At 41.7% G+C, this 24,660-nt stretch overlaps 1 protein-coding gene across 1 annotated transcript in view; it reads left to right on the forward strand.

The window, feature by feature from the left end:
• SORBS1 (sorbin and SH3 domain containing 1) overlaps positions 1-24,660 on the forward strand; it is a 165,005-nt gene that overhangs the window by 128,404 nt on the left and 11,941 nt on the right. Inside the window, exons 14-28 of the mRNA XM_040564017.1 lie at positions 262-309; positions 424-553; positions 1,878-1,992; positions 4,563-4,646; positions 7,966-8,031; positions 8,596-8,697; positions 10,045-10,094; positions 13,342-13,517; positions 15,105-16,625; positions 17,357-17,442; positions 19,090-19,257; positions 20,727-20,773; positions 22,213-22,327; positions 22,425-22,550; positions 23,398-23,592. Of these exons, the coding sequence (XP_040419951.1) occupies positions 262-309; positions 424-553; positions 1,878-1,992; positions 4,563-4,646; positions 7,966-8,031; positions 8,596-8,697; positions 10,045-10,094; positions 13,342-13,517; positions 15,105-16,625; positions 17,357-17,442; positions 19,090-19,257; positions 20,727-20,773; positions 22,213-22,327; positions 22,425-22,550; positions 23,398-23,592 (3,029 nt within the window). The remainder of the gene's footprint in view (positions 1-261; positions 310-423; positions 554-1,877; positions 1,993-4,562; positions 4,647-7,965; positions 8,032-8,595; positions 8,698-10,044; positions 10,095-13,341; positions 13,518-15,104; positions 16,626-17,356; positions 17,443-19,089; positions 19,258-20,726; positions 20,774-22,212; positions 22,328-22,424; positions 22,551-23,397; positions 23,593-24,660) is intronic.

A 24,660-nucleotide genomic window follows, 5' to 3' on the forward strand; every position in this document is an offset into this window, starting at 1 on the left:
ATTGTTTTTTAAAGTGCTTTGAGAGGCTGGAGAAAGGTATTAGTGTAAGTACAACATTAATATTTATATCTCATCTAGGAATTATTTTTAAATGCAATCTAAACCCCATTGGGATTTTTCTTTTTTAGGATCCTCTCTGTGGTAAGTATTGGGCATATTACTCTCAAATTATGTCCAGTGTATTAGTAGAAGAAATGAAAAGCGTCTCTGATGTTTCTCTGGGGCTTTTTCATCTCACTTGCAAAATGCTTTGTCTTTCAGATGAAGATTCTGATTCATACTCTCCTCGTTATTCCTATTCTGATGATAGTAAGTAATTCCTATTTCTTATGTAAACTTTCAAACATAAGGGGTATGTAAAGGATGTATTTGTTGGCTTCCTATCCAGTTCACTAACATTCCTACATTTGATTTATTGTACAGCTAGAAGCCAGCCTTCAGTTCCCCGCTCCAAGAGTGAGATGGACAATATTGACTCGGAGAAGGTGTTTAAGAGGTCTGCCACTTTGCCACTGCCAAATCGTTCTTCATCGCGGAAGTCAAGCCCAGAAAGGTGACCTGAACTAAGATATGTTTGGATCAGTACTGGAAGAATCTCTGAAAGTTGTAAATGAGAAGGGAACAAAGGTGGAGGATGTAGGTCCACAACTCCAGTTAAACTTTTTGGGGAGGTGGAAGTGTGGTTTCAGTTCTGAATCTTCTACCAGGCACCAATGAACTCCTTCATTGTCATAGCTCAGTCACCCATTGCATGTCTCTCTGTGGTTGTGTTGTTACCAGGCATCACAACCTCTGTTAGATAGGTAGCTTCCTGCTGGGGTGAGGAGTGTTTCCTGGATGTCATGTCTATACAGTGTCTACCACAGGAGCACAGTGGAAGATCTCTGCTCAGTGTGACACTGTAAAGGCACATCAGAATACAAGTAAATAGCAGAGAAAAAGCATTTGAATTTATGTTGAGCCTTGGTTAAAACAAGAAAATAAATGAATTGTATACTGTTCTTCTCTGAGAAGTCCCACCCACACGAACTTTTTTGGAAGTAGGTTCTAGTTAGGTGCGTCATTTCTGATATTGCAGTATTACTTCTATCCTGATCATTTGCTTTGTTACCATTTATTTTAAAACTCATTGTAACAGTAAAGAATATATTTACCAAATGAAGGAAAAATGTTGGACAATTAATATTTTATATCCTCCAGAATTCTCCCCGCTTTGAATGTACTACTTTTTGGGAAGGAGCTGGACATCGTAGGATATGGACAGTGAATTTGTTGTGATTGATACTGTCTGAACTGTGCCAGTGTGTACACAAAACAAAGTTATAGTTGTTTGGATAGTTAATGGACTGTTAGCTATTTTTACAAATGCCAGTCAGAGATAATGGGTTCTTGTCTGTAGAAAAGACCATTTCTTGGACCCCAGAGTGCCACCAGTCGAGAGCAGTTCCAGGTACTGCACAATAGTCAGGTAATCAGTGACATGACCAAAATGAAGGGGTTTAGCAAAAAGATTTTATCTGAGTTCTGCTCAAATTTTGGATGTGTTGGTACTTGTGAGTTTAGTTGAAGTCCATTATTAAGCTATTTCCAATCAGGAAAGACATGAAAGTCTAGCAGTTTATTGAAAGTACAAGGAAGAACCCCCTCTGTTCCAGTGGTTTCAGTATCTGAGCTGTGTCAAACTCTGCCTGCTGTAGAAAAACGACTACGTGCTCAGAGCCCTATCTAAACTGGGCCTCTTGAAGCAGGTTTCTTTCCTAGATGAAAGAAGTACCCTGCTTAAACCAGGATTAACTGGGGAAGGCGTCTGTCAAAAGAAAGTATTTGTCTCCGTGGAAACCACAGCGTTTTGTGTTAATTGATCTTTCTTTCCTCAGAACTGACTGGGAGCCTCCAGACAAGAAGGTGGACACTAGAAAATACCGTGCAGAGCCCAGGAGCATTTATGACTATCAGCCAGGAAAGTCCTCAGTTCTGAACAGCGAGAAGATGGTAATGTTTGTCTTATCCTAGTCTGTGGCTTGATCCATGAATGTAATACAATCGCTGAATGCTTGTCCAGTTCCATTCCAAAAGGACTCCTTATGTTTACATTGCAGTGCTCATGTGGTGTCTTTCCTGTATATTTGTTTAGAAAACTGTTTTGCATAACTTCTTAACATTGTCTCTCTCTATAAAGCAAGATCCAGGGTGATTGAGAGGCTTCTTTACTTTTGGACATGTTGTTTTCTGTGTTAAGTATGGATCACTAACCCTAGTTTTTAATCCGTGTTTGACACTGACCTCTTCAGCAGCTGTTTTGCCAGTTGTACTTTTTCTAGGGCACAGCAGTAGGGTTGAAGAAGTTACACAGCAAAGCAGGATGGTTCAATTTCTGTGTTCCTCTGATGCCATTAACTTTAAACACCAAAAAACTATCTTTTAGGGTGCTTGTAATGTGCTTCAGGGGATGCTTCTGAGGTGTGCTATGACATGGCCCCTTGGCTGCTTTATTCCTCAGCCACGGCTGGGGTGGCAGAACTGAATGTGAGCGGGCTCCTCAGCTACACAGGTGCATAACCTGGAGTATTAAGTGAACTGTTACCAATTTCAGTTTGAATTAGTGAGTAAGCTGTGAGTTTTAATGGCTAGGGGACATATAAAAGTCTCATTCTGCAGGCTTAACTGGGAAGACTTGGCAAGGGGTAAGGCAGAGAGGTGGTGCTAACCTCAGCCAGTCCTTTACAAATCACCACGAATCAGTGTCCTTCAGGGTACAAGTACAATACTGTAAGTGCTTGAGTGGGGTTATTAGTGAATAGCCAGTTTGGTAGATAAAGATGTAATTGTTCTATATAGGCATTAATTTAAAGGATTTGATTGGAAGTGCTAATTGCATGTGAGATTCCAAATGTAAACTGGACTCTATGCCTTAATAGCTCAGACAGTGATCTATACGTGGAGTAGGTAGATGACCGGTCCTGAAAAACATACCATAGATTTTGTGCTGAAGCACAAGCATCGTACAGCAGTTTAAATCAATAGAAACATAAAAATCAAGTCTGATCTGGGACCTGGTGTTTCTTATTACTGTGTCTTTTTTCCCCTCCAAGTGCAATCAAGGTCCATCACTTTTTAAAGATCCTACAACCAACTTCTTCTCACACCTGTGTCCCTTCATTGACTTCAGTGAAGTTGCTCCTGGTTGGAGCATGATCTAGTGCCGATTGAAGTAGGCAATGGATTACTCCCTTGATTGTGATGGGAGTTGGCTCAGCCCAGTACAGAAAGAGCAAGTGAGGAGTGGTTTGAACATAGTATGACTACTCCATTCCTGCAGCCCATCTTGGAGCAAGATTTCTGCTGACTTCAGTGGCAGTTTTGTCTCATGATAAATAGCCAAAATTAAACCTTGTGGCAAAAGGCCTGCTTCATCTGTGTATTTAAGCCTTTGCAAAAATTCTGACATCACCAGTGGCACTGTTTACATGTTCAGACTTCATAGAGTATTTAATTGAGCTGTTGAATCAGAATCTAAAAACCATGAACAGGATCATCATCAGCATAATTGAGAAAAATTGTACAGAGCTCATCAAAGATGAGAAGAATGTGATAGCTGTGTTACTTCCAATGTTATTTTTTGAGCTTTAATTTCAAGCCGTAGAAGGAACATCTTGAAATAGTGGCTTTGTGGTCTCCATCAGTCTCATTAAATACAACAGTAATATGCTGTTTAGCAACTAGATCTTTCTTTGTGTTTCTGAGGAGGCTGCAGGAGATTTGTGGATATCTGCTAGTAATCACACCCAGAGCTGTGGCTATCAGAATCCCCCATCATGTGAAGCACTGGGACAGACTTTGTTTTATATGATCAAAAGGCAATTTTCTTTTCAACTGTACTGTTTTCTGTCCTTTCTGATTTTCCTTCATTTTAGTTTTGCCTGATTCCCTAACATTTATTTGTGCAGAAACAAGTAATGTTGTCTCTCTCTTTGTGTCCCTTCAGAAATTTCAGAAATGCTCTCTGTCTGACCTGTGTCCCCTTTGTTTTAGAAAACCACCTTTCATGCTGTTTGCAGTGTATAGAACAGGGTTTCTCACATATTCATGTACTGTTAAAGATGCAGTATTTTGCTGTATTTGATTTGTGTCTCACTGAAACTGCCTTTTTTTAAACCAAAAGATGATTTAAAAAAGTTCAAGAAGTACATGCAGCTTTGGTCTTAGTGGAATTGTCTCATAGTAGGACTGAGAGACTGGTTGACTCCCAGCTCTTCCATTGAGTCTCCCTGTGACTCTGGGCAAGCTGCATAATCTCTCTGTGTAGGTCTCCTGATCTGTAAAATGCAATTCATTCATATTCATGTCTCTCACAATGATGCCATTAGGCTTAACTGATGTTTGCAAAGCGGTCCATGGCTTTTGTGAGAGAGGTGCTACAGAAATTCCAAATTATAAGGCTAAATATCAGCATTTTAGAATGGAAACCATGGGATCTGCATCTTTAACAGTCCCTTTCCGTGTATTCTTTGCATAATGTTATCCTTCTCTTTCTTCCATTCCCCTGTCACCAACTCCTTTAGACTCGGGATATAAGCCCAGAAGAGATAGATTTAAAGAATGAACCTTGGTATAAATTCTTTTCGGAATTGGAGTTTGGGAAACCGGTAAGTTTGATAGTTGCAGTGACCAATAAAGTCAACCTACCATTTCTTTTTTTTTTTCTTTCTTTCTTTCTTTTATTATTATTATTTTTTTAATTATTGTCACATCTCTTGCTAGGCCCTAAACCTGGAACAGCTGTTTTACTTATTTAAAAATGTGATTGTTCGTAACATCATTCTGTTGTTGATGCAAAACAGCTGTTGTGTGACTGCTTTAAAGTATCTTGAAACCACTTACCAACACTCCCCACCTTCCAGCCATATTTACCAACAAGGCAATATTTTTTTACACCACAGTTCAAGCTTCATTTTTATTGTTAACAGTAGCAGTAATGCCCTGTTCTTATTAATGAAAGTCCTCTTTCAATGCTCTTATTCTCTCTCTCTTCCTAAAAATATTTGGGATAGCTTTAATTCAAGGTGAATCACTCGTGTATTTCTGGCCTTGGTTTGCGAGCTATAGGTCAGTAATTTCCAGCTATCCATAACAGATTATGACCCTGCTTCCTGCTCCTTTCCTTATGCACTCAGCCGCCTGTTGTCTGAACGGGGTGCACCAGTCTGTTTGAGCGGCCCCGACCATTCCTTGAAACCAAAGGAGTCTGAGAACAGTGTGCTTTCTTTTCAAATGGAGCTGTGTTGCTATGTGTGAAAAAGCATAGCCTTGATTTCTTACTCTGGAAAAGGATGAAGCACAGCTTAATTATTTGAATTATTTGTCAAAGGACCTTTCTGATGGAGGAACACATCAGTGGTTAGGGCTACCTGCAGAAAAAAAGAGGTAGTGGACTTTGAGAACCAGGCCATAAAATGCTACCCTGATAAAACGTTCTGCATTTCATTATAAAATACTGTTTAATGATCTATTACTGCATCAGAGGGTCAGCATCAGCCTTTCACATTTATTCAAGTGTAGTAGCGATTTCTCCTTTCTCCTTGAGGTCAGTTGTCAAATGCTCATGCACACCACTTCTGAGCACTGCTGGGATTTCCTTCCATGTATAACAAAACAAAAACATTTTAGGGTTCAATACTGGCTTCAAAGGCTATTGAACATGGACACCAGAAGGCAGACTTTCTTTAAACCTGAGCTTTGCTCACACTTCTCGTGAAAGTGACAAAATTCCTCTGCACAGAATATAGCTGCCTGAATTTGGGTACCTAGTCTGATCACATCATAGAAATAGTGTAATTTCTACTGAAAAACAGGCATGATTGGTGTCTGGATGTTCCACTCTGTGTTTCAGCACATGTTGTTTCAGCATTACATCAGGCACTTTAATTGAGGATACCATCTCAGACTTCTATAGATAGCTGCTCTTGAACCTGACAAATTCAGCAAAGATCCCTCTGAGTTCAGTGGCCAGAGCCAGCAGAGTACTCTTTGTGGAGCTGTGCTCAGTTGAGCCATGGGAGGACCAGATTTTTGTTATCAGCTATTCGTTAGGCACAGAACCTGATGCCCAGAGCATTTCAAGTGATGTCTGCTAGGGCCTGGGATTTTCAAAAATTCTGTTTGAACAAGCTTCCCCCCACCTTTCCCAGTGCTGCAGATAATTTGTCCTTCTAAAAACATGATTTCCTCTAATTTTGTGACTTTAGCTGCAATTATGTGACATAGGCAGGAAACACCCTTGCTGAAAGGAAGCACAGGATTCTTGTGGGGCTGTGGTATTGCTCCCCAAACACACCAGAATGACCATGAATAGGGATTTACATTGAGGAAAGCACATGCACTTCCTAGGACAGCCAAAGCAATGCTCTGCTTGTCCAGCATCCCAGATGCATTTCTAGGCAGATCTATGGACACGTAGCCAGGGAGATCACTCTGCAGCATGGATGATTTTCCAGGGCTCTGCTGAGACTGAATTCCCACAGGTTTCTTCCTTCTTCCTCCTGACTGTGACTTCACAGCTCCATGAAGCCCCCCCCAAAAAAAAATGATGGTCAGTAAGTCTAGAGCTCAGTTGCCTTCTGTTGTGATTGTGGGCACTTTTCTCCTAGCCTCTCCTGGGATGGCACTGAGCAAGCTCTTTGCTATGAACAGAGAAGCAGGGGGTTGGAAAAAAAAGGAGTGTCCTGTCTTCTTACCTCCTACCCTCCACATCTCAAACCTAAATCTTTGCAGCACCATCTTACCTATTCACCTGCAGCTGCTGATCTTATAGATAAGAAATAGGGATTTGCAGTATTTGCAATCCCCACAGTGGCTGTCCAAGTTTAGAAGTGGGACTGGTTCACACTACAGATCCAGGCCATCCAGAAACCTGAAGGAGTTTGGACCAAGACCCAAGCATTGTAGCTCAGTCTTACCTTTGATGAACTGACATCGGGAGATTCTCTGTCAGAGATGCTTTGATAAAATAGTTATATAAGCCAGTATGGACATACATATAGGGTGAGGTTAAGCTTGCCAACCAACAAAGGTTACTTTTGTTTGGAAACACAGAGTTTGAGCATATCAGTGAAGTGCATGTTTGATGAGAAACGGTTATCATGGCATTATTTGGATATGACAAAGGTCTTTCATTTTGAATAATCCTTCCCGATTTATTTACATGTATATAAAACAGGAAAAATCCTATTTTGAAATAGGAGCCTTTACCTGTAGAATATATTTTAAATAACTTGTTTCCAAACTTCACTATCTCAAATGAAAACAAAACAAAACAAAAACCACCACAAACACCCCCCTCCTCCAAAATAGAAAAATAGAAAATAACAGCTCTGCGTTCTCATTGCCCCACAATGCCAACACTGGAAATTCAGCCATTTGTTCACATGGTATGTATTCAGAGTCTGCTGGGGGTGGGAAAGATCTCTCCCTTTTCTTTATCAAAGGCCCTTGTTTTACCCTTTCCTTTCGAAAAGAAGAATGAGCAAAACAAATGCTTTTTATGACCATGTGTTTTTTTCCTTGTTTTGCTTTGTGTTTTTTTTCTATATTTTTTTTTCCTTTTTTGTGTGTGTTAAGAATGCTTTAACCACCAGCTGCGGGCTCCTCCTAGAGAGTCCAAAATCCCTTAGAGCACCTTGCAAAAATAAAACTGTCCTCAAACATTACTGAAAACAGCCCCTCCCTGACTTGCATGTATGCTCCCTTTTACCTCCCATGATCTCCTGATATTTGTGCTAGAGTGGTTTTATCCCTCTATCTCTCTCTTTCTCTGTTGTTGTTGTGTTTTTTTTTTATATAATTTCTTTTCAGTGTTGATGCAAAACCCCTATTGTATTCCCTCTCTGTTCTAATCCAGTTTCCATGTTCTCTGTGATGTCTTTCCTTATCTTCATTTCCTCATTTCCTTCCTCTGCTTTCCATCAGCCTCCAAAAAAGATTTGGGATTATACTCCTGGAGATTGCTCTATCCTTACTAGAGAGGATAGAAAGGTAATTGTGTCTCACATACGTTGTACTACGGCATCCAGTGCGTATGTATGTGTGTATGTGGATTTATTTCTTTATTTCTTTTGTAGCATTGCTTGGGTTTTGTGTGCTTGTGATTTTTTTTTTTAATTGGGCTTCAGCTCATTAGCCTAACAAGTAGCTAGTGAATTGATTTAATAAACAATTCTGAAAAACATAATCAACAGTAGTTTAGAGTGGTGGTTTTGCTATCTTGACTTGCAATGATAATTATACTAACATACTATTGAATATTGTTATAGTATCTTTTTTTTTTACAGGTGGGTTTTATAACTTTATGGTTTGTAGAAGTAGATTCTAGTAGGCCTGCTGTGCATCTTTTAATTTTGGATCTTAAATGCCTAAATCAATTTCCTCTGTAATGATTGAAATGTGATTAATTACTAGTGAATTTCTGTGTATTGTCCATACCATCTTTGTCTTTTTCAATTAAAAAGGCTCGCTTATTTTTTTTCAAAATTAACATTCCTTTGGTTTCCCCTAACCCTAAGCATTATTTTCCCATTCTTCTTCTCCTTCTTTAACCAGACTGATCTAGAAAAAGACCTCTACCTCTACCAGACTGAGTTAGAGGCAGATTTAGAAAAAATGGAGAAGCTTTATAAAGCACCACATAAAAAGCCACAGAAGGTATTTCCTATTCTTTTCATGCTGCCAATCCCTGTTTCCAAACTCTCTGCTCTAATCTATTCACTGCTGGATGATTATTAATTGAGGTTGGGATAAATAATGGTTCTGACCATTCTGACTGCATGGCTTGCTGTGTCGCTGTCAGAAATAATAGAATGTGATGCTGAGAATCCGGCTTGAAATCCATTTCAGATACAGTGATTTCCTCTCCCCCCATTCCCTTTCAGCTGTCCTCCACCCTCACCCACCCCTTTCCCCCTTCAGGGTTTTGAGTTCCGTGTCTGCAAAAAAAAAAACCCTCTCTATTTTTCACATGAATAGGCAGCAGCAATGAGATTAAAATTCTTGGTTGGTGTCACGTCATCATCTCGTGCCTTTCAAGCGTGTTGCCATCAACCCTCCCTTCATACAAACCCTGCTGCTCCCTGCTAGGAGCGCATGCCTACCCAATATTTGAATATTCCCAAGAGATTTTGCACAATTTTCCTTATGCTGCACCTTGCCATGGCCTTCTAGGGCAGGTCAGCTGCTGCTGCTGGTCCGAGGGTCTGCAGGACTTGAACCATGAAATGACAGATTAATTTGGTAACACGCCATTTTTTCCCTTTGTTGTTGGCTTTTTTTTTTTAAGCTGCAGCATTTCACCAGGACTTGAAAAAGCTTCTTTTTCAAACCCAAGATTTGCTTTTTTTTTTTTTCCTACGTAGGAATCCTCAGGTAGATGAGAGGAGACCAAGTACAGCATTTCTTTTAAAATTGCCATCATTTTTTTTAAATAACGTACCTAGGAAGTGTTAGATGGATTTAAAGCAAGCGGATAAGAACTGGCTTTTGCTATTGAACCTGTGCAGCTGGCATTGCTTCTCTTAAGTAAGGAAACTGAACTGAAACATTGCTTTTCTTGTTAGTGCTTTGATATTCATATGAACGCTTAGGAATGTATTGTGCTGCAGAAATGTAATGTACCTTTAAAGCAAAGGCGGGCAGTGACTGGTTCGGGGGAAAAGCTTGGGGAAATAATTATGAGCATGTCTCCTGGTCCTGGCCCAGCTGGTTATCTCTTCTTGCTTTTGGCTTTATGCACAATGACTCATTGGCAGACAAAAGAATAGGCGCTGCAAAAAGGCATCGGCTGTGCTAAAAACCTGTCACTGCCCTGATGGAACTCAGGAAAATTGTCGCTTTTCTGCAAAGACATTGACAACTTAAATTGCATTTAGACTTAAACTTCAGTGTCTCGTAAAGGCTAATATTCAAGCAATAAATGGAAAATTACTTAAGCAAGCCTTTTTCTTTCTCCTCGTGTATAAGCGGATATCAATGACTCCTTTGTTTGGACTTTTGCAGAATACAGCAGGTGTTACTCCTCTGGAAACTTCCACAGACCATTCCTCCTAGTAAGTTTTCCAATTGCTTTTTGATGCCTCTTGTATAGTCTGAGGGCATGTGGGGCAGGGTTTAGGGTGTTGGAAATGGCCTGGCTTTATTTTTTGGTGATGGATATAGACAGCTATATATCCCATGAGAATTATAAGTGTGCTTTAGGTGAATCCAGATACTATGTCTGCTCTTTGATCCTAAATTAATTTTGAAGTGATTACTTAAGTGATTGTATTGTCTAGATAAGAACTGCTATAGTGCCTAGGCAGCTACTTTTAAAAAAACAAACGGAATCTTAACTCCATTTTTATGAAACTGCATGAAGCTACAGCCTATTTGCAAACAACTTTATTGCCTGGAAAAAAAAAAAGAAAAAAAAAGTTTGTTACTTTTGTATGGTAGATTGGTTCCTGTTAGAAGTTTCCAGTTATGCATTCTAGAGGAAAAGGATGCTGTTGATGAAACACAATAATTTTCTAGCTTCCAGGAAGGGAAAAGTAGTAGCAGTTGCAATATTTCTTAGAGATCTAATGTGGCACTGGTTTTCTGGATGAACACTTAATATAACAGTGAACTCTGTGTAAATGAGTTATACATTGAGCTGGTTCATTTTGAAAGAGGAAGAGAAAAAAATCGAGGGCAATATGCTGAGTAGTCCTTGTAACTGGACTAGGTGCATCGCATTTCTCATAGACACAATCTGCCATGCATGCATGGATTGTTAGGAAAGGCACTCTCTCCTCCAGGCACCCATTGACATCATTTTGTTCATTGCTCCTATGACTTTTCAGTTTTGTTTACGTAGGGAGAGAGCAATAAAATACATGGAAATCTCATAGATTAGCATAAAAGGATAGCTTATATTTGCCAAAGACTGGTAAGAATCCTGAATTCCTGACTGTCCCGAAAGTGTTGCAAAAGTTGTGAATCTTCTGTTTGATTTGCTAGGCGGGCCAGGTTTGCTCTCCTGCATTCAAGTCATCTTATAGAGCCCATGTTAGTTGCCACTGATGGGTGTAGGAGCTGTTCTGGACCTTGAAAGCTGTGTCTGTACATACAGAATTAATATTTACAACTCAAGTCAAGGAAATTACCCTCCAGCTAAAAGAGAAGCATGTGCATAATGTATATGTGTTATCATACATTTTAAAGCCATCTTACCTCTACTTTTCATTACGTAGAACAGCATTCTGTTCTGCAAGGCATCTCTCCCCTGTGCACAGACTGATCTGTTAGCAAAAGCCAAGGTTTCCACCTATGGCAGCATTGTCTGTGCCCTTTCTGATACTATGCAAAGCATTCAGGAGTGCCAACGTCTGTGCTGGCGGATGGGAAGCAACCTGGGTAGGGTGGGAATGGGAGACAACAGAGAGGGCCAATGAAGTCATACATTCTTCCCTAGCCTGTCTGTAGAGAACAGGGAGAAGAGAGATCTGGAGTTTATTGCTTTTTTTTTGTTGTTCTTCCTCTTTGGTGTTGCTCTTCCCTCTGTTCACCTGATTCTAACCTTCTTGCAGCCTGCCCCAGCTCTGCCGTACAGCTGGCTGGCCCTGTAGGGGGAGCAACCAGTATAGGGACTCCTTTGCCAAATACCTCCTCTCTCTCCCCTAGGTGTTTTCCCAAAGCAGGGAAAATATTTTAACCCCTTGTTTTTAACAACTGGGTGCAAGTGCTCTCACGTCTCAGGTGAGGAACCTCAAGGCAGTCATGAGTCCCTGCAGCAGCTGGCAGGGTTTCCTCAGGAACCTGACAAATAGAGGCACTGGAGTAATGCACACGAGACAGAAGAACTCTGTAGCTATGGTTATGGCTTGGGCCCTTGCTTCTATTTGAGCATTGCCTAGGTAGAAGTGGCGACATTATTCTGTTTCTCTTTGCTGGTGTTTTTCACAAGCCCTTTTACTTCAGAAAATAATTTATGGGACTGCCTATGACCTGGTTTTCCTTGTCCGGAAACTAAAATCTTCTTTGTGATCCAGACATTGTGTAATTCCACCCCCATAGCCAGTCCTCTGATGTGTTTGAAAGCTTTCTCTTTACCCTGTAACTACAGTGTCCATCCAAAATAACCAGATGTATGTACAAATTTAGCCACAACAAGCAGGCCTAACCACAAGTATTTCCACACTCTCATAAATTTGAATCACCCCTGGACATCGCAATGAAAACCAGCTTTCAAAAGTTTCTGTGATTTGGCAAAAAACTTTTTTTTTTCTTGGTTTAACTTTCTAGCAGGCATGCTTTGGCCTCAGAATAACTTTGTGTGAGACTGCATCTTATTCCAAAGAGCCTGGGTGAGCATGTACAACAACTGGTATCGGATGAGCTCAGCTTTTAGGAAAACACAGTCTGCCTGATCTTTTGCACCTGGGAAAACCATTCATACCATGAAATATTATTATTTTTTTTTGTTTGGTTTGGTTTGTTTTTCTTTTTTAGAGAGAATACAGTGAAATTTAGAAATCACATGTGGGAGATTACTGGTTCTGTTTCATGACAGAGGAAAGGGATTTGTAATAACTCTTCACTATTTAAGGGCCTAAGGAATTACAGTTGTGCCCATTTTTAACATATATCTCAGAATCCAGCATTTTGTTTGTATGTCTGCATGGTAGACCTAGAGTCTGTGACTTCGTATTTCCTCTAGCGCAAGCTTGAGGCAAAGCTGAGCAGAATTGTACCTATCTGGGAAATTTCTCTGGTGTTTAAACAGTAGTGTCTGTAGCCCAGTGCTTGTGCTTCTCTGCACAGTCCCTCACTGATGGGTTTGGAAAATTGCTCTGGGAGTCTTGGCTTATAATGTTGGCTGGGAGGCTGAACTGGTTGAGATGAAATCCTGAGCAGCTGTGCTTTGTAACCAGGGGACAGGAATGGCTGGTGTTTAAGGAGAGAGGGCTGGAGCCGGAAGATGTATGTGCTACTTCTAGCTAGCCACTGAATTTCTGTATGTTTGCAAGGGAATCATGCATTTGTTCAGTGACCCTGTTGTCTCGTCTGTAAAATAAAGGAGTGCTTTCCTGCCACCTGTTTTCTGGGGGATTGAGGTGGGAGAGTTCCCTCAGGTGGAGAATGTTGTGGTAGTGCAAAACTTGCAGCACTATTGCAATGTACTCATAACCTCTTTATTCAGCATCAGTTCTTCATGCACAGTCCATTTTGGGTTTATAAGTATGGTTTTCTCTTTCCTTGCACGAAGCTCTCAGCAAACAGAAGTGACCCACTGGCATTCTTCGCCATTTTTCTGTTTTGCAAACTGTTTTCCAGCTCCACATATTCTCCCAGCTACCACACAGTGAAGAGGGAGACAGAATCAGCACCAGGGGACTTTGCTGGCTTGGAGAATGAAAGACAGATTTACAAGAGTGTGCTGGAAGGTGGAGATATCCCGTTCCAGGGGCTGAGTGGTCTCAAGCGACCTTCTAGCTCTGCTTCCACAAAAGGTAGGCGGTCAGGGCGCTAACCTGACCTTTGTTCTGCACAAAGTGTCAAAAGTCTGGTGATATGGGGCAAACTCCTGCAGGGTTTAGAGTCCTGTTCAAGCCAGTTGAGGTTTCCTCTGTTCTTCCCCTTTGCCATCCCTGGTTTTCTCTCTTTTTCTCTCTCAGACTACACTGGCCAGTATTTTTCATGACCCCTTTATCTGATCCAGGTTCCTCTTCTTAACAGGAACCAGCTCTCTCCCTCCCACACCTCAGCCACATTCCACACCCTCTTTTTCTTCCTCCAGGCTGCTCAGGCTGGCCTTGCTGTCCATCTGCTCCCACTGCCTTGTCATGCTAGAGTCCTTTCCTGCTCTTCCTGCTGGGGGGTCTCAGCAGGCCACACCATGGCTGCTGGCCTGGCCACCCTGGTGTAGCCAGCACCATGTTCTCTGCAGCCTCCTGCCTGCAAGGGTTGTACAGAGAATGCACAGGACATTGAACCAGCAACACCCTGCGGTCTCTGAGGCAGCAAGACAGCAGAGACTGCTGCATTCTCCTCCCCCTTTCTCTCCCCCATTGTGGACTTTCTAGAAGATTAGGTCAAGGAAGAGCCTGACTACCATCAGGGAGTTGTACTGGGGAATGTGTCCCTGAGCCAACTTCAACCTAAAAATGGATCAAGATGGGGAGAGGACTGGGGCAGGAATGCATTGGGTTTCTGAACTGCTCTCCCTAAAAATAGTGCATCACACCAAAAAGGTCTCTGTCTCCATCTTCCAGATGTTTTTCAGTATTATGTCCGGCCTGTAGGGCAAGGAGTCAAACTGGAGCTGAACAAAAAAAAATCTGGTCAAACAGTTATTGTTCCCCAAACTGCAATTGAACCTGAATGGTTATTTTGACAGTTTAATTTGATCTCAGATTGGAAACAGACCTAAAAAAATGCAGTCACAGCTCAACCCAGTCTGGATCTGATGTTAAAAAAGTGTTCTCATTTGACTCCTTGATTTTTAAAGCAAACATGGGCCACACCACACTGTCTGAAGCACACTCAGCTTATTCCTGGTATGGGAAATCTCTAAGCAAGCAGCTCTTCTACAAGGCCAGCTAATGTGGCATGCTTGTCCTTGCATGGTCAGCCCTTGATTTTCTTCTCCCTCTCAGGAATAAACTCGTTGGCACACACTGTGGTGAGACCATAGTAGGTGTGATTACAGGCTCGGTGCATTAAGCCATTTTTGCAATGCCAGTGCCTCTGCATTCTTGCTGACACCCTGATCCTGCCCAGAGTTCAGCCGCCCTTTTCCATGGTGCCACAGCTCCCCTGGAAGCTGATGATGCTCAGCACTTTTTAGGAGGGTACCTTGAAAGTGCAACAGGCCTGTTTCTGGCCAAGCCTCTCAGCTTAGAAACATTAGCAGCACTTCACCTACTCCTGTAAGTGCAGCTTGTTGTGCAGTGTCTTCCTGCTTTTCTTTATGTTTTGGAACTTTGTTTCTTTAAAGTGCATTGTATGAAATCCAAGCATGTTCTCTCTCCTTTCTCAATAGCTTTCTAGCACTTAAGCTAACAGGTTGTATTTATTTTATTCTGCATGCTTACCAGTGGATCGTAAAGGTGGGAATGCTCATATGACTGCACCCTCTTCAGTTAATAGCCGAACCTTTAACGCTAGTCATACCGGTATGTTAGGTCACTCGTGTAAAAATAAGAAGCCCTTATCAGCTGCAAAAGCCTGCATTACTGAAATCCTCCCTTCTAAATTCAAACCCAAACTAGCAGCTCCAGCTGCTCTTGTGCAGGACAAGAAGGGTATCTTGCTATCTCATGAGAAAGCTCAAAGCTGCGAAAACCTTCGTAGCTCCATTGCCTTGTTTGATAATAAAAAAGCTTTTATGGTAGACATAGGGGAAAGCATAGAAGACATGTTGATGAAGTCGAAGCAGGAGTATGCCATCAAATCTGGCAGTACCATGAGCCTACAGGAGTATGGCACCAACTCTAGGAAAGGCTACCTGTTCCCTGCCTCCAGGAAGAGCGGGATGGAGTTTACAATGCTGTATAAAGACATGCACCAGATCAACCGGTCCAGGATCAATTTGAGCACAGTCTCCTCCTGCAGCGTGAGAGATATCGCGTCTCAGTTTGAGAATGAAGCAAAGGACAGGATGGAGCACAGCCTTAGTCGAGAGGATTCAGAGCAGATCCCCAAACACACCGTTTCCTCCCGTATCAGTGCCTTTGAGCAGCTGATCCAGAGATCCCGATCAATGCCCGCACTTGATTTTTCTACCGGACCAAGCAAGTTCACCACTTCTCTCCAATCTAAAACTTGTCTGAGTTCTGCCTACTCTGCAGAGTTTCTTCTGGATTTGCCAAAAACACAGCGAGAAGAGAAGGATGCCACCAGCTTGGCAGACAAATCCTCCCGCTCCTGCAGCAACGTGGAGGACACAGCTTCGGATGTCAGTGATGCCATCCCTATGGACACACTTTCAGCTTGCACGGATGAGATAGATCTCCTCTCAAATGCATCCAATGACAGTGGCGGCAGCAGCAGCAACCTCAATGGACCTCAGAAGCATAAAATCAACAGATGCAAAGGCACATGCCCAGCTTCCTACACCAGGTTCACTACTATCCGAAGGCATGAGCAGCAGCAGGCCTCCAGGAACCCTGATTCCAAAGGAGATATCTATGGGGACAGACACACACTCCCCAGAAATGTCTACCTGATGAGCCCACTCCCATTCCGATTGAAAAAACCCTTTCAACACAAGTCCAGCAGGACTCCACCCCCAGGCTGCCTGGAAACCCAAGCAATGCCCAGGCCCGACAGCCCAGACGACCCCATACAGCTCCAGGGGAGCACAGGAGATGAGAGTCACCACTCCCAGCACAGACTGTGCTCCAGAAGCAGGCCGCTGGCTCCCAGGCGCCTGTCTTCCTTTGACATTGTGGAGAGGCTTAGCTATTTCCCCACCAGGGGATCTAGCCGAGATAGCTCCATGGGCCGGTCTGATACTCCTGACTCCTTACACAATGGGAACCCAGTCCCATATGCTCTATATCACAGCTTGGACACAAACAACAACCCGCAAAGTGAACTTGGGACGTACCTAGGAGGTGGCTTTTTGTGTTCTTTACTAGTGTCCCTTCATCTGTCTTCTTGCTTTCCTTTCTCCTCCCCTTTTCTTCCACAGTCCCTGCATTTTTACTCTCCATCTTTGCATCCCCTGACTTCCTATTTTTTTATTATTATTATTATTTTTCTGGTATGTCTAATGTCCTTTGCGTGTCTTGCTGAGCATTTTTGTTCAGGACATATTAACAGCTGCACTTCTGAGAAACGATTTCTGCTGCCTTTCTAATCACATCGTGTTCAGTTGGTCTCAAGCAGCTCCTGGGATGCAAGAATCTCAACATGAGTTATTTCTAGTCCTATATCATTTGCAGACATGGGAGTATAAAATAAACCCAGATGATTTGCTATAAGGAGCAGTTTCTCAAGGTCATGTTGTGTGTGTGTGTGTTAAACTTTTCTCAGCAGTAAAATGCCAAATCATATTTTGATGGCAGCAAATCTTTTCTTCACAAAGTCCTTCTGTGTTTTTACTCTTTCCCGTACCTTTATTTTCTTCCTGGTTTTGGATCTTTGTTAACAAGTATAGTCCAAAAGGGAAAAAAATGAAAATGGTTAAATAATCAACATCTGATTGGCAATTTGGTCAATGACAATTGAGAATCCTTACCATTGTAATGGAAGCAAATTTTTAAAATATATTTATTTTTTTCCTTTCTGGTTATGCTAGATAAATCCATCTGTATTTTAACTTCCTTATGTTGTTTCGAAGTAGATTCAGAATCACCAAGGCATTTTGCAGCACTTGATTACATGGAAACTCCCGAAGAAATTCTCCGCAGGCGCTATGATGATAAAGAGGTAATAATGCCTTCTTTTATGGCCTAGTAACAGTTGTGGCAGCTCCACATGCAAGAAATACAGCAGTAACTCTTTTAGAAGGACAACTTATATGTGCATTGATATGTATATTGGAAGTTAGAGCAGAAAGGTAGAACCAGTATGTTTTATTTTTAATACTATTTTTGCCACTAATTTACTGTATAATGTGTAGTCCAGTTTAGCTTTTATTTAAAAGGAACCTGATAGTTCTTATCAATTGCACAAAATGATATATGGGGGCTTTAAAAATGTAAAAAGGCTGGAGAGGTATGAGAGATGTAGTGTAACACCTCAGTACTTGCAGATAAAGCTGAAATGGTATTTCTACAAGTGAATTAATTTTTATTGTTCTCCACGAAAGCCACCTGAGTCAGTATTAATCAAGCTGGTCAGAAAGGGTTTATTTTCATGCAAGAGTCCTCAGGTTTTGAGTAACAAATGTAAGGCATATCAAGCCACCAGGAAGTGCGAAGCTTTTCCCCAATGCAAATTAGAATTCTTTGATATCTAAAATTGTCAACAGAATGTATCAGTCCTTTTTGAAATGGCTCGGTGATGTATGGACAAGCTGAAATACTAAGAAAGTAACAAAGGATGTTCAGCACTGACTGTATTCAAGTTGGGTTAAAGAAATTATAAAGTGATTGCTTTCTAGGAAGCTTGTTTAATAAATAAAAATAAAACCAAGTGATAATTTTACTGAAGAATCATGTTACCTTTCTGAGTTCAAATAACATTTGTGTGGGTTTTGAAATATGTGTAAAATCTGTTCTTAATTCCAATGTGGAAAAATATACTTTTTGCTGTCTTCTCCCATGAAACAATAATCCCCCCACTGCCAAAATCCAGCAAGAAAGCTCATGTAAGAGCAAAACTCTGAGTTCACTAAGACGTGCTGGCTTCAAATTATAAAATCATTCAGTTGGAAGGGACCTACAAAGGTCATCAAGTTCAACTGCCAAATGAGTTACCAAAGAGCCTAACTCTTCAGCCTACAGTCAGTGCCAAAACGTGCAAGAACCCTTCTGCATGGTTCCCGAGAATTCTCATTTCCATTAATGTGCCAGAGGCTAAAGAAGTCCAAAATATTTCTGTGGGGTTTGTTTATTTTGTGAAGTGTGTTACATGAACCCAGAAGGAAGTATGGGAGAATCTGATACCTGAAGGTGGGTTAGGCACTCTCCCAAGCTCCTTTCAAAGCTCAGAGAGGGGTTTGGTGCCTCAACTTACCTGTGGATCTGATTCAGGTCTCTTGGAAGTCGAGAGAAACTCTTTATTGGTTGGAGGGGGTGTTGCATCAGCCCCCTGCATTATCAGCAAGCTTCACATTATCTTAGAAGTTCCCAAGACGTGGCCAAAACTTAGAAAAACTCATTGACTTCCATTAGTGTTGGATCAGATCCACTGTATGAGCTGGATTTCTGTTATGTGATAATGGGAATGTACTTTTGTGCTTGCTAAATCAAAGGGTATTGTGTAGTTAGTAAAATCGGTGTTTTATGTTGAACTGTAAAGTTCCAGCTTTTTGCTGGGACCTCAGGAATTTTATTCAAGTCACATTTGTGGCAGCTTTCAAATGGCCTTAACTAGATGATTTACTGCCCATTTTATGCAATTTTATGGCAGAAACTTTTAGAGGACCAGAGACGGCTTAAACGTGAGCAAGAAGAAGCTGATATTGCAGCTAGAAGGCACACAGGGGTTATTCCAACGCACCATCAGTTTATCACTAATGAGCGATTTGGGGACCTCCTAAATGTAGACGATACAGCAAAGAGGAAATCTGGGTCAGAGGTCTGTTTTAGTTACCTCAGTCTGCTGCTTGACCCAAAGCAATATTTGCCTCTCACAATGTTGTGCTGTAGGCCAACATTAGCTCTTCGGAGAATGTCGTTTGTTTTTTTTATCCCCCTTCCCCTTTCCCATTCTGGCTTCATTTAGAACTGCTTTGACTCTTGTGCCTGGTAAATTAATAGATATCTCTATACCAAGCTGCATATGTTAAAGCATGCCTGCTGAGAATTGCTGGTGCACACCTGTGATGCATGCCTTTAAATATCAGCTACTTGTAGTAAATCAAAGGCGTTCTACATCCTTTGCATCATATTGCTACATCGCCTTCTTGTCTGTGCCTTATGCTTAGAAACTTCATGTCTTGTTGATTCTGGCCATGCGACTGTTTCATAGTTGTTGTTTTTTTAAAAAATAGATTGTTTCTTCTCCTATCTAAAGCTGCTTAATGTCCTTGGGAAACAACTGGAAAAAGTCTCAGCATGTTTCACTGAGTACAACCTGGTCAGTCTTTCTGAAAGAGACAAAGGAGGAGATTTTTTTTTTTTTTTTTTTCCATGAGCCCGAGGCAGTTCTCCCTAGACTCTCCCTGGATGCTAGGCCAGGTGTGCTGGCCACATGCTATCTCCTGCCTTGTGGATTGCTGCTGTGGTTCTTTACAGCTCCTGTTTCCCCAGAGGTGCAGCACAGTGGCAGTGGGTGAAGTGGTCACCATGTGGATGGAGTACATTTGTCTGCCTCTTGTTTACATAGCTTCAAATGCAGAAGTGTCATATAAATGCATCTACTTCTTATTTTATGCTTCATTACCAAAATGACTTTTAAATTGTCTAAATATTCAGTAGCTATTAGAAAAACAGCCAGATAAATTATGTTTTGAAGCCTAGGCCTGCTGTCAACATGTCCTCTTTGGCTTTTTAGCCACTGAAGATGTTTTTTATGCACAGGCCTGATTTATTTGTACTTCCTCCTCACCTTCGTCTCTTTGCTACCAATCCATACGTGGATCACATTGCAGAATTCATCAAGGCCAGGTAATAATCAGTAAAGAGCCACATCAAATAAAATCCTACTTTTTTTTTCCCCCAGCTGGTTAATTTTGCTTTCTGATTCAGACACTGAGGGGAATTTTTTTCCAGAGTCCCAGTAACTGTAGTTACTGGAGTAGCTCTTGTTAACCAGGGTTTGTCACATTTAAACGTTTACTGCTGTTAAATCCATTTTCTTTAGAGCATTAATTACAGTTATACCAGAAGTGTTATACCACTTTTTGCCCTGGTAAGGGAGACCCATCCAGCATATTTTGACTGTCATACCAGTTGCACACCAGCTTGTAGCAGAATACCTACATTCAACATCCTTCCCTAGACTAATGGTAGCTATAGAAGAGTTTGGTTTTTTTTTCCTCAGAAGAGGATGGAAAACCTAATTATTATCTTAATGTGCTAATTTATTTTTTTTTTGATCTCTAGATGAGACCTGCTAGAGCCAAGTTTGACTTTAAAGCGCAGACACTGAAGTGAGTATAGCTTGTTACTATTGCCTTTGGTGTTCTTCCTCTGCCTTTTCCCCTAGGATGCAGCATTTATGAAGCTTCATGCCATTGGATTTGAGTGTGTCTTTCCAGCAACTCAGTCAAAACAAAGCATTCACAGTATGGCAGGTGAAAGTAATATGAATCTTGCAGGTCGTAGCCTGTAGTGGTCCTTCAGGAAAATGTCTTTCTCAGTGTCAGCAAGATATTTAAACAGGTGCCTAGTTCTAATCATGTAGCTGGGCCTTTGACTCAGGATTTTCCTGATTCAGGACCTATAAGGGTACAGACTGGTCACTGCTCCCCTGATATCTGTGGATATACCAGCAGATGTTTCTAGTGGCATTGTACCTTCAAACCCTTTTGTGGTCCTTGTGATGAATCAAACAAGAACCTTACTCTTTTTTTGGGGGGGGGGGGGGGGGGGGGGGGGGGGGCGGGAAGAGCAGGGGGTTTATGGAGGGAAGGGAATGCTGCTGTGAAAAAAAACTATGAAAAGCATTTGCCTTTTCATGAACCTGGAGAGTCTCTCGTTTTAACATTGCTAAGGAGGGAAGAAAGAAAAGCAGATTTCAGTGAAGGAGCAGCTGTTTTTCTTCTCATGTGCTAATGCCCTGGGATTGTTTTGTTATATGTTCTATAGGTGATGATTTGTAATGATTTACACAGCATCTCCCCAGGACCTGTAATAAAACTGAAGCAAATGTAAGGATTAACTGTTGTATCCCTAGAGGAGAACATACCAGAGTATCAGACAAAAATAAAGCAGAGCTTGTGAAAATCATGGTAGGAAAGGCTGGGTTTTCTTGTGAGGACCCATGTAGTAGGTTTATAAGCCTAGTACAAGCTTCCCACAGTGGTTGTTCCTCAAGGTGCAGACATTGGTAATTTTAGCACTGAAGACTCTGGGTTGAAATCCCAGTTTTTAGGCCAGGTGAGGTCAGTGGTTGTACAACCACTGGCTGACCATAAGCATAATATTTACAGGATCAACGTTTGTGTGTGAGAGAGGTCATCTGATCAGCAAACTAGTTTCCATTAAAATCATGTGTCCTTTTCCGAAGGCTCTTGTGTAATGCCCGTTTTCAAAACAGGAATTGAGCACAACTTTCAGTCCTTCCATATCCAACACAGAAACCAGCCAGTGGCATCTGTTGCTTGAGTTTGACCACAATCCTGCTGGGAGGGTGTGTGGTCAGTAGGGCCCTCATAGGTCTGCTTTTTTGACACGATCCCAAAGAACAAGAGAGTCCCTGCACATCGTGGTGTGAACAGGATAATAATTCTCAACATGTAGCTTTCACTTTGGTTGGAGCGTGAGATATCAACAGGGCTGATGCAGATCTTGGTACCTACGAGTTGCTGGACAGATAACACATCTGATCTCCAGTGATATTCTCACGGAGTGCTTGTGTTGTTAACAGGGAACTTCCTCTGCAAAAAGGAGATATTGTTTACATTTACAAGCAGATTGACCAGAACTGGTATGAAGGTGAACACCACGGCAGAGTTGGCATCTTCCCACGATCATACATAGAGGTACCTGGAAATGTTCTCTTTTCTCACTCCCTTTCTCCAGTGACCACTTCATGAACTTTCTGCATGTGACTCACTTGATTTTGTTTGTTCATTCTAGCTCCTTCCACCAGCTGAGAAAGCTCAGCCCAAAAAGCCATCACCATTGCAAGTATTGGAATATGGAGATGCTATTGCTAAGTTCAACTTCAATGGCGATACCCAAGTGGAAATGTCCTTCAGAAAGGTGGGACTTCTGTTGTGCTGTTGAACTGAACCCAGACAAAAGTTTTTTTAATGCTAGTAACTTGAAATTTCCAAATGAAAGCTACAATAAGATTAAATCTTCAGTGGTCTGATCCTCCCCAGTGGAGATGCATGCAGTCATATAAAAATGGTGATTTGACAAGAAGAAAGCTGTTTTCCGTGTCCTTCACGCTACAAGCTAAGTTATTAAGCACAGGCAGGCAAGGTTCTGTGGTGCTGAAGTGACTGCCTAGATTTGACTGCAGTCAAAGAATAGGAACGGGTTGTGTAACGGCGGTTCAGAGCAGTCAGGCATATTTACAGAGAAATGCTATTTAATCTCTCAACCAACTCTAGTTTTTTTGATGACCAAATTAGATCTTATCAGCCTTCTTTTCATTATATGTGAAGGTGGTACTTGTAGTTTATATTAGGGGTCTGGAAGTCACTTCATTTGTCAGCAAAACATGAGAGAGCATAGAGACACCTAGTTTAAACTGCAGACCAGGTCATACTCCCTGTACATCTCATACCCCTAAAGGTTTCACAGTCATTCAATTTTTTTACCTGACTTTAGTACATATGGTCTTTGAAAACATGAGGTAAGTGTAACTGAGTCTGCAGGCAGCATGAAAGTACACCAGAAGATCTGCACCTCCTTCTTCTCTGAACTGAAAAGTATTCCCACCCAGAGGTTAGTGTAAGAACCGTATAATTCAGGAATAAGAGAGGCTGAGAGCCATAAATTATTTTAAATGAGCTGCAGCAAGTTTAAAAACGTAATCTGCTTTGGAATGATCATATGTTAATATGTTGAAGTCAGAACTACATTGCCATTCTTTCAATAGGGTGAAAGGATCACATTGATTCGACGAGTGGATGAGAACTGGTATGAAGGAAGAATCTCTGGCACCAATCGCCAAGGCATCTTCCCTGTCACTTACGTGGAAGTACTCAAACGGCCAGTGGTCAAGAATGCCATTGATTATCCAGACCCACCTATGTCCCTCTCTCCTAACCGCAGCATGACAGCTTCACCACAGGTATTTGGACTGGCTGCAGCCGGTTACTGCACCTTGTGGAACAGAGGGATGTTGCCGTTGTTGTGCAGGAAACAATAGGTGGATAAAGATCTAGCTAACACTAGTAATCTGTGCATTAAAGCCCTTGTGCTCCCTGCAGTATGCTGAAACTGCAGGAAAAGGTGATGTTTCATTTACCAGAAAGGTTAATGAGTGGGTAATTTGGGGATTTGGAGGCTCAGCTTTTCTTCTCTGATCTGTAGCTTGAATTCAAGCCAGGGTGAAAGGGCTGTGGTTAATAGCCATCCGAATAAGTTTCACTGCCAAAGATGGAATGACTTGGCGATCCAACCCCTCCTGAGTGGATGTTTGCAGACCTCCACTGTGATGAGTGGATTTTTTATTATGATTATTAAAAGGACATTATCATGGACTGTTACGTTCCACAGGAGCCATTACTGTTGATCCCAGTCAGCTTGAATCATGCCATACCTTTACTCCAAAATGTTCCAGGTCAGGACCAAGGTTTTGGGAGACAGGGTCAGGAGGGTGTCCTGTAGTATTTGCAACTGTTGCTAAATGAGCTCAAGTTTAGAGAGTGGACCTTTCTGGGATCTCTCATGAATTCGCTATAAACCATACTACAGTTCAAACTAGAAATCAAAATGGGAGCAGATAACTGCATGGGGAATGTGGGAATCCCAGAATGTTTGCCATGGAAAATGTGTCAGGGAGGCATTGAGTCTCTAAATCGCTTTGTTTTGCTCTCATTCTGCAAATACTCATGCTTTTGAAGGTCAGCATACATGTCAAGGATGTGGCTGTGAGGCTCTGGTGCATCCCTTCTCTCACTCAGGGGACTGAAGTAAGGTCATTCTGAGATTGAGACTGCAAGGAATGAAAGTGGAGAATTGGGATCAGGAGGAGGGGATGTACAGTACAGGACAGATGGGAAAGACAGCCATGACTCAAGCCTGGAGTCTGTCTGGATCGTCCCTAAAAGGAGTGGTTTTATTCTTGACTACTGTGTAAAGAGGAGAGGCTTTTTGCTTCTTTGGGGTTCCCTGTAAAAGTGGTCCCAGATGCATT

The sequence above is a fragment of the Cygnus olor genome, chromosome 7, assembly GCF_009769625.2.
Source record: "Cygnus olor isolate bCygOlo1 chromosome 7, bCygOlo1.pri.v2, whole genome shotgun sequence".
NCBI classification, from domain to species: Eukaryota; Metazoa; Chordata; class Aves; order Anseriformes; family Anatidae; genus Cygnus; species Cygnus olor.